Genomic DNA, 16981 nt, shown 5'->3' with positions numbered 1-16981 from the left:
GTTCTGCCGCACTCGGCCAATCCTGGGCTCTAAACTGCTCAGTGGAAATCTTGGGACTTTTTGGACACCCAGAGAACAGGTCCCAGATCCCGAGTCTGCAACTCCAAACATCGCGATTAATAGGAGGTGAACACAACTTTTCTCTTCTCTTTGGGATGCTTTGTTGTCTGGTGGTGACTGTGCCCATGGGTGAGTTGTAGCGGAAAATCGTCATGTGAGGATCAGAGGGGAAAAGAAAACAGAGGTTAATTCTAGAAGGTAGGGAAGGGAGGGGAGGAGCTACAGCTCCGGGGTTGGGGCGGTAGGTGGGGGCGGTAGGTGCGGGGAGGGGGATCTGCTCTGGACAGGAGAGGGGGTCCTGGGAGACAGGAAGCCTGGTGGGGAGGCGCGGCCTCGCCTGGCTTTACCTCGAGTGTCCCGACCTGGGTCTCGGGGAGGGGGAAGTGGAGGGAGGAGGGTGTGAAAGAATCCAGCGACAACTGAAGAAACCGGACTGTGGCCCGAGAAGTGAGCCAAGGAAGGAGGAAAACGGCCCCCTTGATCTCTGCATTGATGGCTTACTTATGGAATGTTTACGGAATCCCTCTCTCGGAGATACCTGAGCCTTGAGATGCAAGCGACTCCCAGAAGTTGGGGCACCGATGAGACCTACTTGAGTGACAGGAGAGTTTGGGCCGACCAGCACTGAGGTGCCAAGACTCCTAGGCTGATTCTCCTCCTCTGTAACCCTAGGCCTCTGGTCCCTGCCTGCCCTGGGTGCTCATGGAACCTGCTGCTGCTCTGCACTTCTCCCTGCCAGCCTCCCTCCTCCTCCTCCTGCTCCTCCTCCTCCTCAGCTTGTGTGCACTGGTCTCAGGTAGGGATGTGTGCCACTTGCTGCTGTCACCTCTCAGAAAGGAACATCAACTCTGTAGTCTGCAAAGGGAAAGAAGGAAGGACTGTGGAGTTGTTGACTTATCCTTTCATTCTGAACATGTTCACTGAATTTATACCAGCACTGTCCAAAAGAAACACAGTGAGGCACAAAGGTCAAGTGCATATACAAGTGCAAATCTTCAAAAAGATTTTTTTAACTTTTTATTTTTTTTTTTTTTATTTAAGAGACAGTATATTGCTCTGTTGCCAGGCTGGAATGAAGCACATGGAGAATGAGATCATAACTCACTGTAACCTGAAACTCCTGGGCTCAAGGGATCTTCCCATCTCAGCCTCCCAAGTAGCTGAGAGTACAAGCAAGGGCCACCACACTCGACTAAGTTTTATTTTTTGTAGAGACAGGGTCTCACTATTTTGCCCAGGCTGGTCTCAAACTCCTAGCTGTTAAGGATCCTCCCACTTTGGCCTCCCAAATATCTGCAATTACACGCGCAAGACCCTGTGCCCATTCTACTTTTTATTTTAAAAGGTAAAAACATACTCGAAATAAATTTTAATAATATATTTTGTTTCATATAAATAACCACATATCAATATTTAAATGCTTAGTTAATAGAACTATTACCAATGAGATATTTGACATTTTGAAATTTTAAATCTTTATAATCTGCATGTGTTTTACACTTAGAGTTCATTTCTATTGGAACTGTTAAATAGCTAGTGGATAGACACCCTAATGGACAGTTCAAGTTTACACTACACTAAGGCACAGTGCTAGATTGCAGAATGTAGGAAAATCTCAGGGGCACAGGGTGCCCAGGGCGGGCTCCCCAGTGTTTCCTTCATGAAGCAGGAGCTGCCTCAATAGTTACTGCTCCCAGGAGTGGGTGCTGCCAACCAGCCACAGCTACTGGTCCCCAGAAGGGTTCTCAGCCCAAGAACCCCTGTGGCCTTGGAATATCTGCTTCCTTTCATCCCTGGATTTTTTTTTTTTTTTTTTTTGCCTTAGAGATGTGATAACTGGCATCTTTGTCTGATTCTGCCCCTTTGTTGAACAGCCCAGTTTACTGTCGTGGGGCCAGCTAATCCCATCCTGGCCATGGTGGGAGAAAACACTACATTACGCTGCCATCTGTCACCCGAGAAAAATGCTGAGGACATGGAGGTGCGGTGGTTCCGGTCTCAGTTCTCCCCCGCAGTGTTTGTGTATAAGGGTGGGAGAGAGAGAACAGAGGAGCAGATGGAGGAGTATCGGGGAAGAATCACCTTTGTGAGCAAAGACATCATCAAGGGCAGCGTGGCCCTGGTCATACACAATGTCACAACCCAGGAGAATGGCATCTACCGCTGTTACTTCCAAGAAGGCAGGTCCTACGATGAGGCCATCCTACGCCTAGTGGTGGCAGGTGCATCACTTCATTTTGCTTTATTACTTTTGCACAGTGTGACTTTTGGGGAAAGTTTCTCCCTTAACCTCAGGCCCATTGCAGACCAACAGATTTCTATCTGGCGTCCCCTTTCCACAGAGAGAGTGGCTTCCTCTTGCAAAAACGCCATGTGAGTGGGTTTGCCCTGCTAAGCTATGGGTTTCACTTCTTTTTTTTTTTTTTCAAGACAGAGTCTTGCTATGTTGCCAAGGCTGGAGTGCAGTGGTGCGATCTCGGCTCACTGCAACTTCTGCCTCCTGGGTTCAAGCGATTCTCCTGCCTCAGCCTCCTGAGTAGCTGAGATTACAGGCACGCACCACCACGCCCGGCTAATTTTTGCATTTTTTAAGTAGAGACCGGGTTTCACCGTGTTGGCCAGGCTGGTCTCAAACTCCTGACCTTGTGATCCACCCGCCTCGGTCTCCCAAAGTGCTAGGATTACAGGCGTGCTCCATCACGCCCAGCCTGGGCTTCACTTCTTCAGAAGCACACGCATTCCTCAGCTGAGGCCATGAGCAGGGGAAAATAGTTAATCTCGGAAAAGAAAGTCTTATGCCTGCCTTGGCACTGAACTGTGCACTTCTGAGAGTGAAAGGAGACACTGTCAAAAATTGTCCCGGGGCAATCAGAATCAATAAGAACTGCCCAGAGAACTGCAACATAAAATCTTATTTTTCGATAAATATTAATCTTGACATTTTCTTCTTTCCTGAAATACTGATTGCAGAGAGAGTGACTTTTATATAAATAGATGATTTTTATTAAAGCACAACTAAATATAGAAGCAAAATTATTTATAATTCCTGCTAACTCCACAGAGAAAGACTAAGAATTTAGCTGGGAAGAAATTGGCAAGGCTTCAGCATAGAAATGCACTTAAACTGGGATTTCTAAAAGTTTGTTAAAGTGACACTAAATGATTACCTCAGTGTTGGAGTTAGTATATTTTGCTTTAAAAGGTATTATTTCAGGAGTGAAAAAGCCTTTAAGGTGCAGAATAATTCATAGTGATATTTCAGTCCATCAGACCAGTGGAGGCAAAGACTAGGAAATTGGGTTCTTCCCAGGGGGCCCCAAATCATAACAGGTAGGAGATCCCATCTTTGCTACTCACAAAGGCAACCTTACATCTGATTAAAACAGAATATCGTGGACGGAGGGCTTCTCGACCCATTGTCATGACTGTGTTCACAGCAGCACTGCAGTGTTGCCCAGTAATTAATGGTTCTATGTGGCAGGGACCCACTACTCTTTCTCTGTAAAACCAACCCTGTCCTGGCCTTCGCCAGTCTGAATTGGGTTGCTGTAGGACTTTTTGTTTGCTTGCTTATTGTACTCTGTTTGTTGGATTGGTTGGTGGCTGATTTTTCCCTTAAATCTATTGTGTCATGCTTACCCGTATTGAACCTATGGAATGTTTTGTAGGACTTTGTTTTCTAATTTGCTGAGGTATTTTAATTTCTTTTCTAATTCAAGATTTCTGTGTGAGCCTTCAAATGCACAACTAGTTTTTTTCTCCTGACAAAAATTAAACAGAGCAGAAAGCACTAGGCTTAAGTGGTTGCTTTAATTTTCTTTCTTTAACATAATTTGTTGGGAGACTTTACAAAGGAATTATTCAGGAGAAGTTTGGATGATCACACGTGGCTGAAGGGTCTCCCAGGACCATGCTTTTGCAGCTCTCTCACTCTGGGTATTCTCTTTCATTGAAGGTTCTGGTAAAGATAGAATATATTTAGGATGAGCCTGAATTATTAGGATTTTTGGTGATGATCTCTGAAATTGAGGAGGCGATATGGTTATCTTAAGGATCCCAGGGGCATCCAGATATTTCTAATACATTGATGTTCTTAAAGGACTGTAAGAAAATTCTCTATTGGATGGAACCTCTGGGAGGTAAACAACTGTAAATTAGAATAAGAGATGGCTTTGCCAGCCAGCTCTGTCTATTCTAAAAACCATCACCTCCTATGGAGGTAGATAGCCATGTCACCCTGAACTACACAGAAGTGTCAGTGACTTTGGTTCAAAAAGTTTCTTAAGATTTAGCCAAGGCTGAGCATGGTGGCCCATGCCTGTAATCCCAGCACTTTGGGAGGTCAAGACAGGTGAATTGCCTTAGCTCAGGAGTTTGAGACCAGCCTGGGCAACATGGCAAAACCCCATCTCTACAGAAAAAAAAAAAAAAGGAAAAAAAAGAGATTCTGCCAACCTGATAGGTTTTTGTCATTAGTGTATTATTTTAGAGCTTCAGGAAATTGAGGTCTGCAGAGAAGTCATCCCAGGAGCAGAAAGTGAAATTCTCAACCTGCCAGTTGAGAATTTGGACACACCCTCCTGGAAGTGAGAAAATTAGTCTTTGCTGGGATAAATCACACAGCATTTATAGCAGACAGATAGATGCTTGGTGCTGTGATGGGGCCTTCAGGTGGAACATAAAGAAAAGTGTGTAATGTGATCCTTTCTCTTCGAGATCTCACAATTTATTTTGCATATTGGTTTCCTGATGTTCTCCAAAACCAAGGGCCTTTTAAGCAACCATCCTTCAAGGTGCAGTAGGGGCTAAGACACCACTGCCTTTTGGTTGAGCCCTGGTCTCCCTTTCCAGGCCTTGGGTCTAAGCCCCTCATTGAAATCAAGGCCCAAGAGGATGGGAGCATCTGGCTGGAGTGCATATCTACAGGGTGGTACCCAGAGCCCCTCACAGTGTGGAGGGACCCCTACGGTGAGGTCGTGCCCACCCTGAAGGAGGTTTCCATCGCTGATGCTGACGGTCTCTTCATGGTCACCACAGCTGTGATCATCAGAGACAAGTATGTGAGGAATGTATCCTGCTCTATCAACAACACCCTGCTCGGCCAGGAGAAGGAAACTGTCATTTTTATTCCAGGTTAGTTCTCTGCCCTCTGAGACCTATCGAGTGTGTGCAGGATCCTCAGCACCCAGATGGAGCCCAGAGCGGGGATGGGGGCAGCAGTGTGGGTGGAATGGTCCTGGGCCCTGAGGAGCTGGAGGTTGCAGCTGAGTTGAGGCATCTCCCCTCCTCACAAAGGGAGATTCAAAGAGTCCTAAAACACAAGAGTAGGAGCCTCTTCTCTGAGGGTAAACCTGGTCTTTTTTTTCTTGATTAGGTCTTTATGCTGCAACAATTGTAAAATATTAAGGACAACCATCAAACCTGGAGAGTAGTGTGAGTGGATGACTGTCTACACTTGGCATTCCTCTATGCTGCAGCCATCCCTTCCTGTCTATGGGACTTCCCAAAGGACAGAGCTGGGGAAATTCCCTATTAACAGACATTCATAAATGTATTCAACAAATGTTCAACAAGCATTTCTTATGTTTAAGACTGTACCGGAAACCAAGGGTCAATAATTGAACAAAATATATCAAAATTTCTCTCCTCAAGGAGTTCATATTCTAGAGAGAGACAGCAGCCAGGCACGGTGGCTCACGCCTGCAATCCCAGCACTTTGGGAGGCCGAGGTGGGTGGATCATGAGTTCAGGAGTTCAGGACCAGCCTGGCCAAGATAGTGAAACACCATCTCTACCAAAACTACAAAAATTAGCTGAGTGTGGTAGCAGGCACCTGTAATCCCTGCTGCTTGGGAGGCTGAGGCAGGAGAATTGCTTGAACCCGGGCGGCAGAGCTTGAGTCGAGATCGTGCCACTGTACTCCAGCCTGGGCAACAGAGTGAGACTCTGTCTTAAAAAAGAAAAAGAGAAAAAGGGAGAGAGAGAGAGAGAGACAGCAATATATGAAATAATTGAAACAAGTGATTAAATAAATAATTATCTATATATTCTATCACATGGTAACGAGCATGTAGGAAAAATCAAGCAAAGAGAAAATAGAAAGTTCCAGGGGTGTGAGGCATCAGAATTATTAAGGTGGTCAGGGAAGACTTCACTGTAAAGATGGAAATTGAGCAACCGAGACAAGGAACCATTAGATGCTTAAGGACTGAGCAGCCAAGGTACAGGAAGAGCATATGCAAAAGGCCTGAGGAAGGAGCGTGTCTGGCAGTTTCCAGGACTCCCAGGAGGTGATGCTGGTGTGGCTGAAATGGAGTGAGTTCAGGAAGTAGGGGGAGATGAATTCACAGAGTGCTGCAACTACGTTATATATGGCAGCACAGGCCACAAACAGGCTTTGGCTTTTAGAGTGAGTGAGTGGGAAGCATTGGAAGGTTTTGAGCAAATAATTAACATGATCTCACTTGGGCTGCTCTGCTGAGAATAGATTACAGAATAGGGCAGAACAAGAAGGAGGGCACTCTAGTATTCCAGGCGTGAGTGATGGTGGTTTGAGGCAGGGTGATGGCTGTGCTGACTCAGCATGGCTGATTAGTTTTATGCCCCCTGGTCCTTTCCGTGGTGACTCCAGATGTTTCTGCTTTGCCCCCTTCTGGGCCCAGCCCTGGCAGTCACTGAGGTGTCAGCCAGTGTTGAGCCAGCATTGCTTTCTCCATCTGAGGTTTCTGAGGGAGAAGCCAACAGAACAGGTGGCTGAGGTGCTCTTCAGATGTGCTCTTAGGGGCACTGTCATCCAGATGTTCTATTACAAACTAAATGGACTTTCCTGGCTGCCTTTTCAGAATCCTTTATGCCCAGCACATCTCCCTGGATGGTGGCCCTAGCTGTCATCCTGACTGCATCTCCCTGGATGGTGCCCATGGCTGTCATCCTGACTGTTTGCATCATCTTCATGGCTATGAGCATCTGTTGCATCAAGAAACTTCAAAGGGAAAAAAAGATTCTGTCAGGGGAAAAGGAAGTTGAACAAGAGGAAAAAGAAATTGCACGTAAGGAATTTGTAAAGAAAGTGTGGAAAAATAGAAAGAAATTCAAAAAGAAAAGTTAAATGAGTAGGAAGACAATTGACTGTCATAGAAAGGCCACAGCTCTCACAGGTACCGGCTTAGGGAAGAGAGAGAGGAAATGCACAGCAGGAGCCACAAGGGCTTGGAACTCTCATGTCATAAGAAGTAATCATTCAGAGCTTTCTTTCTTCCATGCTACACACATTGCATTCATTCACCTGGCTATATGCACCACTACATGGCTGAACAAAAGTTCAGACAAAAGTCTAACAATGTGCTGATACTACCCAGCCATCTGATCATACATCATTGCTGGTTTCTGACTGTTCCCTAGGCATAAGGGAAGGGTGACATTGGTGTTCGTAGAAAGGACGGTTCCTACGTTGTTTACTACATGCTCAATTTCTCTTAGTTCTTCTGTTGAAGACATGATTTTGTTTCTGTATTTTGTTTTCAGAGCAACTTCAAGAAGAATTGCGTAAGTTTAGCCTTTCCTGAACTACTCCGTGTACAATTTGTGTTCTGCTTACTTCGCAGTGTCTCATGACATTCACCTCTGTCTGTCCCTTGCAGGGTGGAGAAGAACATTCTTACATGCTGGTGAGTGCCTCTGATGTTCCCTCAGATCTCAGCTTTCTCCCCACTAGCCAGTTAACAGGACTTCTTAGAGGAGATGAGCAAGGGGCCCAGGGCTAGGCGGGGACCATAGAGAACTGGGGTCAGTTCATCAACAGTGTCCCAGCAATGATGCATGATGGCTCTTCCGTCAGGGAATCCCGGCCGCTCTTAGTGAACCCTGAAGTTTACGTCCAGGACCCTTTCTCTTTTGGAATAATTTAATGCATGATTATCAAAGATTTCCCATGCATAGTAGCCCCCCCAAGAGTTACGTTTCAGAAGTTATTGCTCCTTGATTCTGGATCAATTTGAAAGACGATAATGCTGTCTTAGCAATTTATATCCTGGGAATGGTATAGACTGTGCACAGTTGAAGACCCATGTGAGGAAGAGGCCATAAGGGTCCCCAATAAGCCTGATGCAATGGTGTACAAATAGGTGGCCAGAAATACCTTTCTGCTTCTAAGAGAGCATGATATTCTGCATGTAGTCTGCTAGGGGAGGGGGTTTAGGTGAGTGGGAGGGTGAGTGGGAGAACACAGAGAAACCAATCACCCACTTTCAGTGAGTTCTTCTCATCTTGTGATTCGGCACCTCTGCCTGTCAGCACCAAAGAATCCAAACTTTACCAGATACCAGGGCCCATGGACCTTTCCTCTTTGGTGAGTTTCAAAATTGCCACTGTCATTTTGGGACACAATCACAGCTTGTCACAATCAGACACATCAACTTGTGGAAAAGAGAAAATCATTTTAATGCAGTAGAAAGGTAGACTGAATAAGTAAGAATGCATGCAGAAGGTAGAGGTTTGCAGAATGCTCAGCTCCTGGGGCATTTCCTGTATGGGAGAAGTCATCCTGGTAGATGTCAGACCCATATTGTTAAAGCAAAATTGGATTGAAGTATTTCCACCCTAACTTTGCCCACACATCCCTCAGGCACCAGGTTTTCTTTTGCACACATTTATTCTCCTTCTTTATCCTTTGAAGGGTCCCCTTGTCAGCCACTTAAATCAGTTGTCACCTATTAAAACAACCTATAGGACCAATGAAGAGGTCCTTCACCACCTAGGACAGTGTGTAATGAGAGACTCGCTTAATTGATCCATTGAGAGGAGTGTGGGGAAAAAATAGGAGATAAAGCTTCTGTGATGGTTTAAGCCAAGTTGGAAAGTTTCTAACTAAATAAAGTCCCAGAGATCATATGTCTTGAATAGAAAAGGGATCAGATCTTAGAATGCTGAGAAAAACTGGGAACCATTAATTTTGGCTCATTTCCTAAACTCTCTGGATTTCATAGAGCCACAATTCTTCTTAACCTGGGGGCACTGCTTCTGTCTCTGGAGAGATAGAAGTGCAGCTTCAGTGATCCTCAGGGTATGAGCTGCCTGGGATCAGGGTGCCTTCATGGAAATGGCCACTACATGGGGTACCCCCTTCAGCTTTCTGAGACCTCTCTGGGGACCAGGAACCACACAATCCCCAGGGTTCCTGAGACCCCAGGCATAAACCTGAGACTTTCTTTGCAGCTGATGTGGTCCTGGATCCAGAGACCGCTCATCCCGAGCTCTTCCTGTCGGAGGACCGGAGAAGTGTGAGGCGGGGCCCCTACAGGCAGAGAGTGCCTGACAACCCAGAGAGATTCGACAGTCAGCCTTGTGTCCTGGGATGGGAGAGCTTCGCCTCAGGGAAACATTACTGGGAGGTGGAGGTGGAAAACGTGATGGTGTGGACTGTGGGGGTCTGCAGACACAGTGTTGAGAGGAAAGGGGAGGTCCTGCTGATTCCTCAGAATGGCTTCTGGACCCTGGAGATGTTTGGAAACCAATACCGGGCCCTGTCGTCCCCTGAGAGGGTTCTCCCTTTGAAGGAGTCCCTTTGCCGGGTGGGCGTCTTCCTGGACTATGAAGCTGGAGATGTCTCCTTCTACAACATGAGGGACAGATCACACATCTACACATGTCCCCGTTCAGCCTTTACTGTGCCTGTGAGGCCCTTCTTCAGGTTAGGGTCTGATGACAACCCCATCTTCATCTGCCCTGCACTCACAGGAGCCAATGGGGTCACGGTGCCTGAAGAGGGCCTGACACTTCACAGAGTGGGGACCCACCAGAGCCTGTAGAATCAATTCCTTGGACTCATAGCCATGCAGATAAGCCCTGGTCATCTCAGCAGCCACCGCACAATGCCCCTAATGAAAGACACGCCCTCCTCCCCTCTGGTCATGTAACAGAACATCTTCCAGCTGCCTTTTTCATACCCACTCCAGCCCTCAGCCCCAGTTTTCTCCTCCTCACTAGGCTGTGGCTTTAGTAGTTCCTTTGCTTGTAATTATGGGATGGGATTCAGGCATAGGGAACTAGTTGTTACACAGCTCCCAGCCAAGAAGAAAGTGAGAGAAGCTGTTGGGCAGCGGACCTGCTGTTTAACATCAGGATGACCACATTAAGCCCAATATGCCAGTTGGCACCAGATGCTGTGGACTTGGAATGAGGCCAACAGGGTTCACCAGGATGAGAGAGGAGAGAGGAATCCACAGGACCACCAGAAGGGAGAGGGAACCAGATATGCAGGTCAGAGATAGAGTAAGTGGAACCAGAGAGCTGGGAGGGACCAAGGTTGTAAGGGTAGCTAAGTCCCACCATAACAGCTAAAGGGTCCTGGGAGATGATGGCTCATTTCCACCCAACCCCAGGATTTCCACAGCACACACCCACAGGCCTGGACCTGGGACAAAGATGAGTGAAGAACATGACTCATGTGGATGTAGTTTGGCTCAGATGTCCCTGCAATAAACAAGGGGTCAGTACTTAGTCCCTGAGTGTGGTTGAGGTTTGAGGTCCTGGTCGAGCAGGGCAGTACTGGACCAGGTCTGTGTCAGCATTCAGGTTCAGAGGAGACACCAGTGATTTCAAAGGTCCTGATCTAATTATGTTTTTAGACACTTAGAAATTATTGAGGACCTTAAAGAGCTTTTGTTTGTTTGGGTTAATATTTGTTAATATTTATGGCATTTGACATTGAAACAAAAATTTAAAATGTTATCTTTTAATTTATGTTAAAATAGTATGAATAAATCAATTATAGGTTAATGTAAATAGGATGTTTTGTGAAAAAGCAATCTATCGTGTCCAAATAAAAGAAAAAGAAGTGTGACACTGGTTAACTTTTTCCAAATCTCATGTCTGGCTTAATAGAAGATGTTTGTATTCTCATATCTACCTTTGTATTAACCCTATTGGTGTATCATAGGTCATATTAGCTCAGAAAAACTTTACTGCACCTTACTGAGAGGAGATGAAAAACGATTAATGTTTCATTATTATTATTGTGAAAATAGTATTAACACTGGGGACTCCTTAAGAGTACATCAGAGTTCTCCCTAGGAATCCCAAAACCACATTTTGAAACTAGAATAGTGGATCCTGGAAGTTAATCCATGTGCTGGTTAATTTTAGATGTCAACTTGACTGGATTAAGGAATACCTAGACAACATAATTTCTGGGTGTGTCTGTGAGTGTGTTTCCAGAAGAGATTGGCATGTGAGTCAGTGGGAAATTCTCCCCTCCTGTTAGCTGGGGGCCCAATGCAACAAAAAAGGCAGAGGAAAGGCAAATTCTTCTGTCCCCTGAGGCATTCTTCTTCTGCCCTTGGACATCAGAACTCCTGGCTCTCCGGCCTTTGAACTTCAGGATTTGTACCAGGAGGCCCTGGGTTCTCAGGCCTTCCGCTTTGGATTGAGATTTGCACAATCGGCTTCTCTACTTCTGAGGCTTTCAGACTTAAACTGAGCCATGCTACCAGCATCCCAGGGTCTCCAGACTACAGACGGGCTGTCATGGGATTTCTCAGCCTCCATAATCACATAAGCCAATTTCCCTAATAAACGCCCACTCATCATATATATATATGTATATCTGTATTGTATTGGTTTTGTCTCTCATGAGAACCCTGACTAATACAATCAGGCATCTAAAATTCTGGCTTGCATGGTAGTATTTTAGGTTTGAGACAATTCAATAATCCAACAGAACTGAAAAAAATTTAAATAATCCAAAATCGTATTACTGCAGTTACACATAGACACATTATTGAAAGAATCCAGAGTGATTCTTTCAACCTCTGGGGTTGGGGATCAGATCACATGTGGCCTTGAAATTCATCATGCTGACTGGGACTTTACCTCTGAGAGGGGAGCCACTGGAATGTTTGACAGAAAAAGGACTGGACTTACTACAGATGCTAGACTGAGATGGGCTGTGGGTAGAGGTGGTGGATGGAAGCCTGAGGACCCAGCTGGAAGCTACTACAGTGATCCAGAGAGGAAATCTCGATGACTTGTACCAGGGAGGAGCCATGAAATGATATGATGCTGGATTTATTTTCAAGACAGAGTAAAAAGGCTTTGCTGATAAATGTGGGGTGTAAAAAAGGAGGGCATCAAGGGTGACCACAAGGTTTTGGTCCTAAGAAACAATACAGATGGAGTTGCCACTTATGGAGATGAGGAAACTGAGGGAGAAGTCCATTTTGGAGGCCAGGGAAGGAGCCAGCATAGAATCCACGGTCAGTTTTGGACACGTTCAGGTTGAGGAGCTTACTAGAGATCCCTGTGGAGATGCAGAGTAGGCAGGTCAATAATAAATGTGCAGGCCGGGCACAGTGGCTCACGCCTGTAACCCCAGCACTTTGGGAAGCTGAGGGGATGGGTTACCTGAGGTCAAGTGTTCAAGACCAGCCTGGCCAACATGGTGAAACCCCGTTTCTATGAAAAATACAAAAATTAGCTGGGTGCAGTGGCATGTGCTTGTAATCTAAGCTACTCGGGAGGCTGAGGTAAGAGAATCACTTGAACCTGGGAGGCTGAGGTTGCAGTGAGCCAAGATCATGCCACTGCACTTTAGCCTGGGAGACAGAGCGAGACTCCATCTCAAAAAATAATAAATAAATAAATAAATAAATAAATAAACAAACAAATAAACAAATGATAAATGTGCAGTCCTGGCAACAGGTCAGGGCTGGAAACACAAGTTATTCTCTTTGTCTTCTGTATCTTCATGTTTGCTGCCACTGCCTGTTTCACTTTAATGCATTAGTGATCTATTGCTGCATAACAAATTACCACAAACTTAATGGTTTAAAACAGCACACACTTATCATTTTAGTTTCTGTGAGTCAAAAGTCCAGGCAGAGCTTAGTGGGCTTCTCTGCTGAGAACTTCACAAAGCAAAAGTCAAGGTATTGGTCAGGCTGTAGCCTCATCTGGAGTCTCAACTGTGGGAGAGTCCTCTTTCCAGATCACTCAGGTCGTTAACAGAATTCATTTAATTACAGGTGTAGGACTGAGGGCCCTGGTTCCCTGCAGGCTGAAGCTGGAGTCTGCTCTCAGCTCCTAAAGGCCTCCTCAGCTCCCTGCTATGTGGGTCTCCCATGGTGACTACTTTCCTCTTCATAGCCAGCTAGAAAGACAGAGCCTCTAGAGTGGGTCAGCTAGCAAGACAGTCTTATGCTACATAATGTAGTTATGGAAGGGACATCCCATCAGCTTTACCATATTTTATTGGTTAGCAGCAAGCCACAGGTTCAGCTCACCCTCAGGGAAAGTACAGGCTGCAAACTGCAAGAGAAGTAATCGTAAGGGGTACACTCCAGAGTCTGTCGGCCACACCATATAAGAAGCTCAAGTTTCTCCCATTGTAACTGGCCTGCTTCCCCTTTCCCTGGGCAATACTAGGTCTCTACTTCCATACAAGCAAAGACTCAGAAAGAGAACACATGCATGGTCGTCAGGCACTGTTTGCCATGATGATGGCCACTGCTGTACCACACCATAAACATTGTTTTATCAGTTACTAATGGCCTCCCAACCATTAAATCCTTTATACATTTCTATTTTCCCCTCCCACCCCCATGCTTTTTTTTTAGAGACAGGATCTTGCTCTGCCCCAGGCTAGAGTTCAGTGGTGTGATCATAGCTAAGTGTGGCCTTGATCTCCTGGGCTCAAGTGATCCTCCTGCCTTAGCATCCCATAGTGCTGGGATTATAGCTGTGAGATACTGGATCTCGCTTGTCATTATACACTTCTGCCCTTTCTTCATGGACAATCTTGAATTCTTCATAGACCTGCCTGAGTAGGTGTTCCTGCCTATATGGCGTCTGCCTCTTCAATCCCCAGGGCCCTCTGCTTGGTCTTTCTCTGCTCCTAGGGAGATCTTTCTCAGAATTCTTGCTCCACTTGCTCCAGAACTGCTGAAATTCCTTAGGCTTTGGTCCTGGGATCTTATTTCACACCACATATGCTCTTGTAGGGTCCAATCCATTTTCAGAGCTCTATCCCATGAACAGACCCCAAGAGCACCTGCATTTCTGTCTCCAGCCCCACACATTCCTTGAACTCAATGCCCACTAGGCATCTCTCAATTATTGTGTCCAAAACTAAATTCCCATCAACCCTGCCTACCCATCTTTATCTGAGTGAGTGACACCACCTAAGAATCATTTTAGCCTTCTCTTGTTCTCTCTTAACCCACCACATCTGACTGATAGCCAAGTCCTGCTATTTGCACTTCCTTTCAATAGTCCAGCTTAGTGGTTTGATCACAGACTCTGGAGTGAGACAGCCTGGGCTCAAGGCCCAGCTCAGAAAGAAACTACTCATGTGGCCTTGGGGAGTCATTTAACCTCCCTGGACCTCAGCTTTTACTCTATGAAATGTGGGAAATAAGGTACCTCTTAGTGTTGTTTTGAATCTTATTAATACATGTAAATTTCAAAGCACAATACCAACATCATAGTCAGTTCTATGTAAGTATTTGTTAGTATTAATATTAATAGCTGATCCAGACTCCACTCCCCCATCTCCAAGCCGTCATCATTTCTTGCCTAGAGTGTTACAGTAACTTCCTTCCAGGTTTCCCTATCTCCTAACATCTGGCCCACCAGATGAGGACGGGATATATTGTGCAACCCCGGCAGGCATCATCCCATAGAATACAATGTAAATGGCACCCCCTACCTCCCATCTTCCCTGGCATCTTCCCCACTGCTATTTTCAATGTACACATTTTCTCATGTCAAACTTTTCAGAGATTTTCTCTTCATCTTCACACTAAAACTCCAACTCACAGCAGGCATCTATTGATGTTGTCTCCAGGGGAGGTGGATTTGAAGTCAATTCAGGGATCAGAATTGAGCCTTTCAGAATGGAAGACAATGAAATTCCTTGAGGGTTAATACATGCAGGTGCTATGCTAACTCTTCCTTAAATAACTTATGGGACACATCTCATTTCCACCCTACAGACGAAGAAACAGAGACATGAGTAGTTAGTTAACTGGCTTTGGGTTCTAGGGCTAATGAGTTGTGGATGAAAACAGATGAAGATAGAATTTAAAAAAAACCTAGAGACAGTAGATAGTAAGCCAGTGTGCCTGTGACGTGCTGACAGATATCTAGATGTAGTATAAAGAAAATTTGTGTTCATGGGAGATCCTAAAGGCAACAAGAGGTGAGATAACCATGAAAAATGGACATTTCTTGATGAGACTAACTCAATAAAGGAGACAGATTTCTGGGCATTTTGCCCCATCTATTGCATGCAGGACACTGCACTAGGTCTTCTAAAATTCAAAGAGAAGATAGCATCAAGTGCCTTGGTCTTGAAGGAGGTCTGAGTGCACTTTCACTGAGCGTACATTCTTGTGACTTATTTTTTTTATTTTTCATACACCATTGTAAGCAAACTGCATGTATTATCTCATTCCATCCTCACAACAGCACCCCTAAAAGTCAACTGCTATTACTGTCCTTGTTTTCCAGATAAGGAAACCGGAGCACAGAGAAGTTAGGTAACTAGTCCAAGGTCACGTAGGCCACCTAGCTTGAGAATTAGTGTTCTTATCAACTGCATTTATGCAACCTCTACTCACTAATTTTGTACTTCAGTGGCCGAGACCTGCTAGATGGTAGTTTCTCAATAAAAATTTGTTGAATCACTGAATTTATTTCTGCCCCATTTCACATCCATTTCTTTCCCAAGACTTTTTTCCCAGGGTTCTGTGTGAAGGACTGCATGAGAAGTGGACCAAGGGGCCTGATAATTTGGAAACTACAAACTTCAGAGATACTATGTATTTGGCCCAGAAACTCCTAATCTAAAGCTTAGCACCTCAGCTGCTTCTTTGTGTCAAAGTGATTTGGATCCTTCAGGCAAGGGTGGGTGATCGCTCTTACTGATACAATGTCAAGCAACACAGCTTCTGATAAACTATGAATTTAAAAATCAGCAAATGAGGTGCAGTAGCTCACATCTGAAATCCCAGCACTTTGGGAGGCAAAGGCTGGCAGATCACCTGAGGTCGGGAGTTCGAGACCAGCCTGGCCAACATGGCAAAACCCTGTCTACTAAAAATACAAAGATTAGCTGGGTGTGGAGGGAGGTGCCTGTGATCCCAGCTACTCGGGAGGCTGAGGTAGGAGAATCGATTGAAACTGTGAGGCAGAGGTTGCAGTGAGCCGACAGCATGCCACTGCACTCTAGCCTGGGAGACACAGTGAGACTCCATCTCAAAAAAAAGAAAGTGAACAAATAAATAAAGATGATGGATGGATAGGGAACGAACACTGATATGGATTATAATAAAGTAAGAAAGTTTAGTAAAATATTAACTCTATCAATACAATTTACATGGTAGGTATATTGGTATTCCCTGAAAATTCTTTCACCTTTGCTTTATGTTTTAGAAGTTTTATGATAAACTGTTGGGGAGGAAAAAGGGAGAGGGAAAAATTGTGTACCTCTGCTGATAAGAGACCAGAAATACCACTGGCTTAAACAAAACATGGGTTTTCTTGTTTTGTTTTCTTTTGTTTTGTTTTTTTAAGACAGAGTCTCTCTCTGCCGCCCAGGCTGGAGTGCAGTGGCGTGATCTCGGCTCACTGCAAGCTCCGCCTCCCGGGTTCACGCCATTCTCCTGCGTCAGCCGCCTGAGAAGCTGGGACTACAGGCACCCGCCACCATGCCCGGCTAATTTTTTTGTATTTTTAGTAGAGACGGGGTTTCACCGTGTTAGCCAGGATGGTCTCGATCTCCTGACCTCGTGATCCGCCCGTCTTGGCCTCCCAAAGTGCTGGGATTACAGGCATGAGCCACAGCGCCTGGCCGGTTTTCTTGGTTTTTTCTTTTCGTGTGAAATGTATTCAGATGGTAGTAGTCCAAGGCTGATCTGGCACCTCA

At 45.4% G+C, this 16981-nt stretch overlaps 1 protein-coding gene across 4 annotated transcripts; it reads left to right on the top strand.

Moving 5' to 3' along the window:
• Nucleotides 1-40: 40 nt before the first annotated feature.
• BTN2A2 (butyrophilin subfamily 2 member A2) lies at nucleotides 41-10915 on the top strand. 4 transcript variants are annotated; one of them, XM_063632737.1, is made up of 8 exons: nucleotides 41-126; nucleotides 733-856; nucleotides 1935-2282; nucleotides 4912-5193; nucleotides 6903-7109; nucleotides 7585-7605; nucleotides 7701-7727; nucleotides 9274-10915. In XM_063632737.1, the coding sequence occupies exons 2-8, from the start codon at nucleotides 763-765 to the stop codon at nucleotides 9864-9866; spliced, it is 1572 nt and encodes a 523-aa protein (XP_063488807.1). In that variant the 5' UTR covers nucleotides 41-126; nucleotides 733-762; the 3' UTR covers nucleotides 9867-10915. The 4 variants fall into 4 exon arrangements, with proteins under 4 accessions (XP_063488807.1, XP_063488806.1, XP_063488809.1 ...); XM_063632736.1 differs by lacking the exon at nucleotides 41-126 and having other exon boundaries at nucleotides 373-856; nucleotides 6903-7163; XM_063632738.1 differs by lacking the exons at nucleotides 41-126; nucleotides 1935-2282 and having other exon boundaries at nucleotides 376-856.
• The last annotated feature ends 6066 nt before the right edge of the window (nucleotides 10916-16981 follow it).

This window comes from Symphalangus syndactylus, chromosome 23, assembly GCF_028878055.3.
Source record: "Symphalangus syndactylus isolate Jambi chromosome 23, NHGRI_mSymSyn1-v2.1_pri, whole genome shotgun sequence".
NCBI classification, from domain to species: domain Eukaryota; kingdom Metazoa; phylum Chordata; class Mammalia; order Primates; family Hylobatidae; genus Symphalangus; species Symphalangus syndactylus.
Note: the sequence above shows the minus strand (reverse complement) of the source record. Positions and strands in the feature narration are given on the sequence as shown.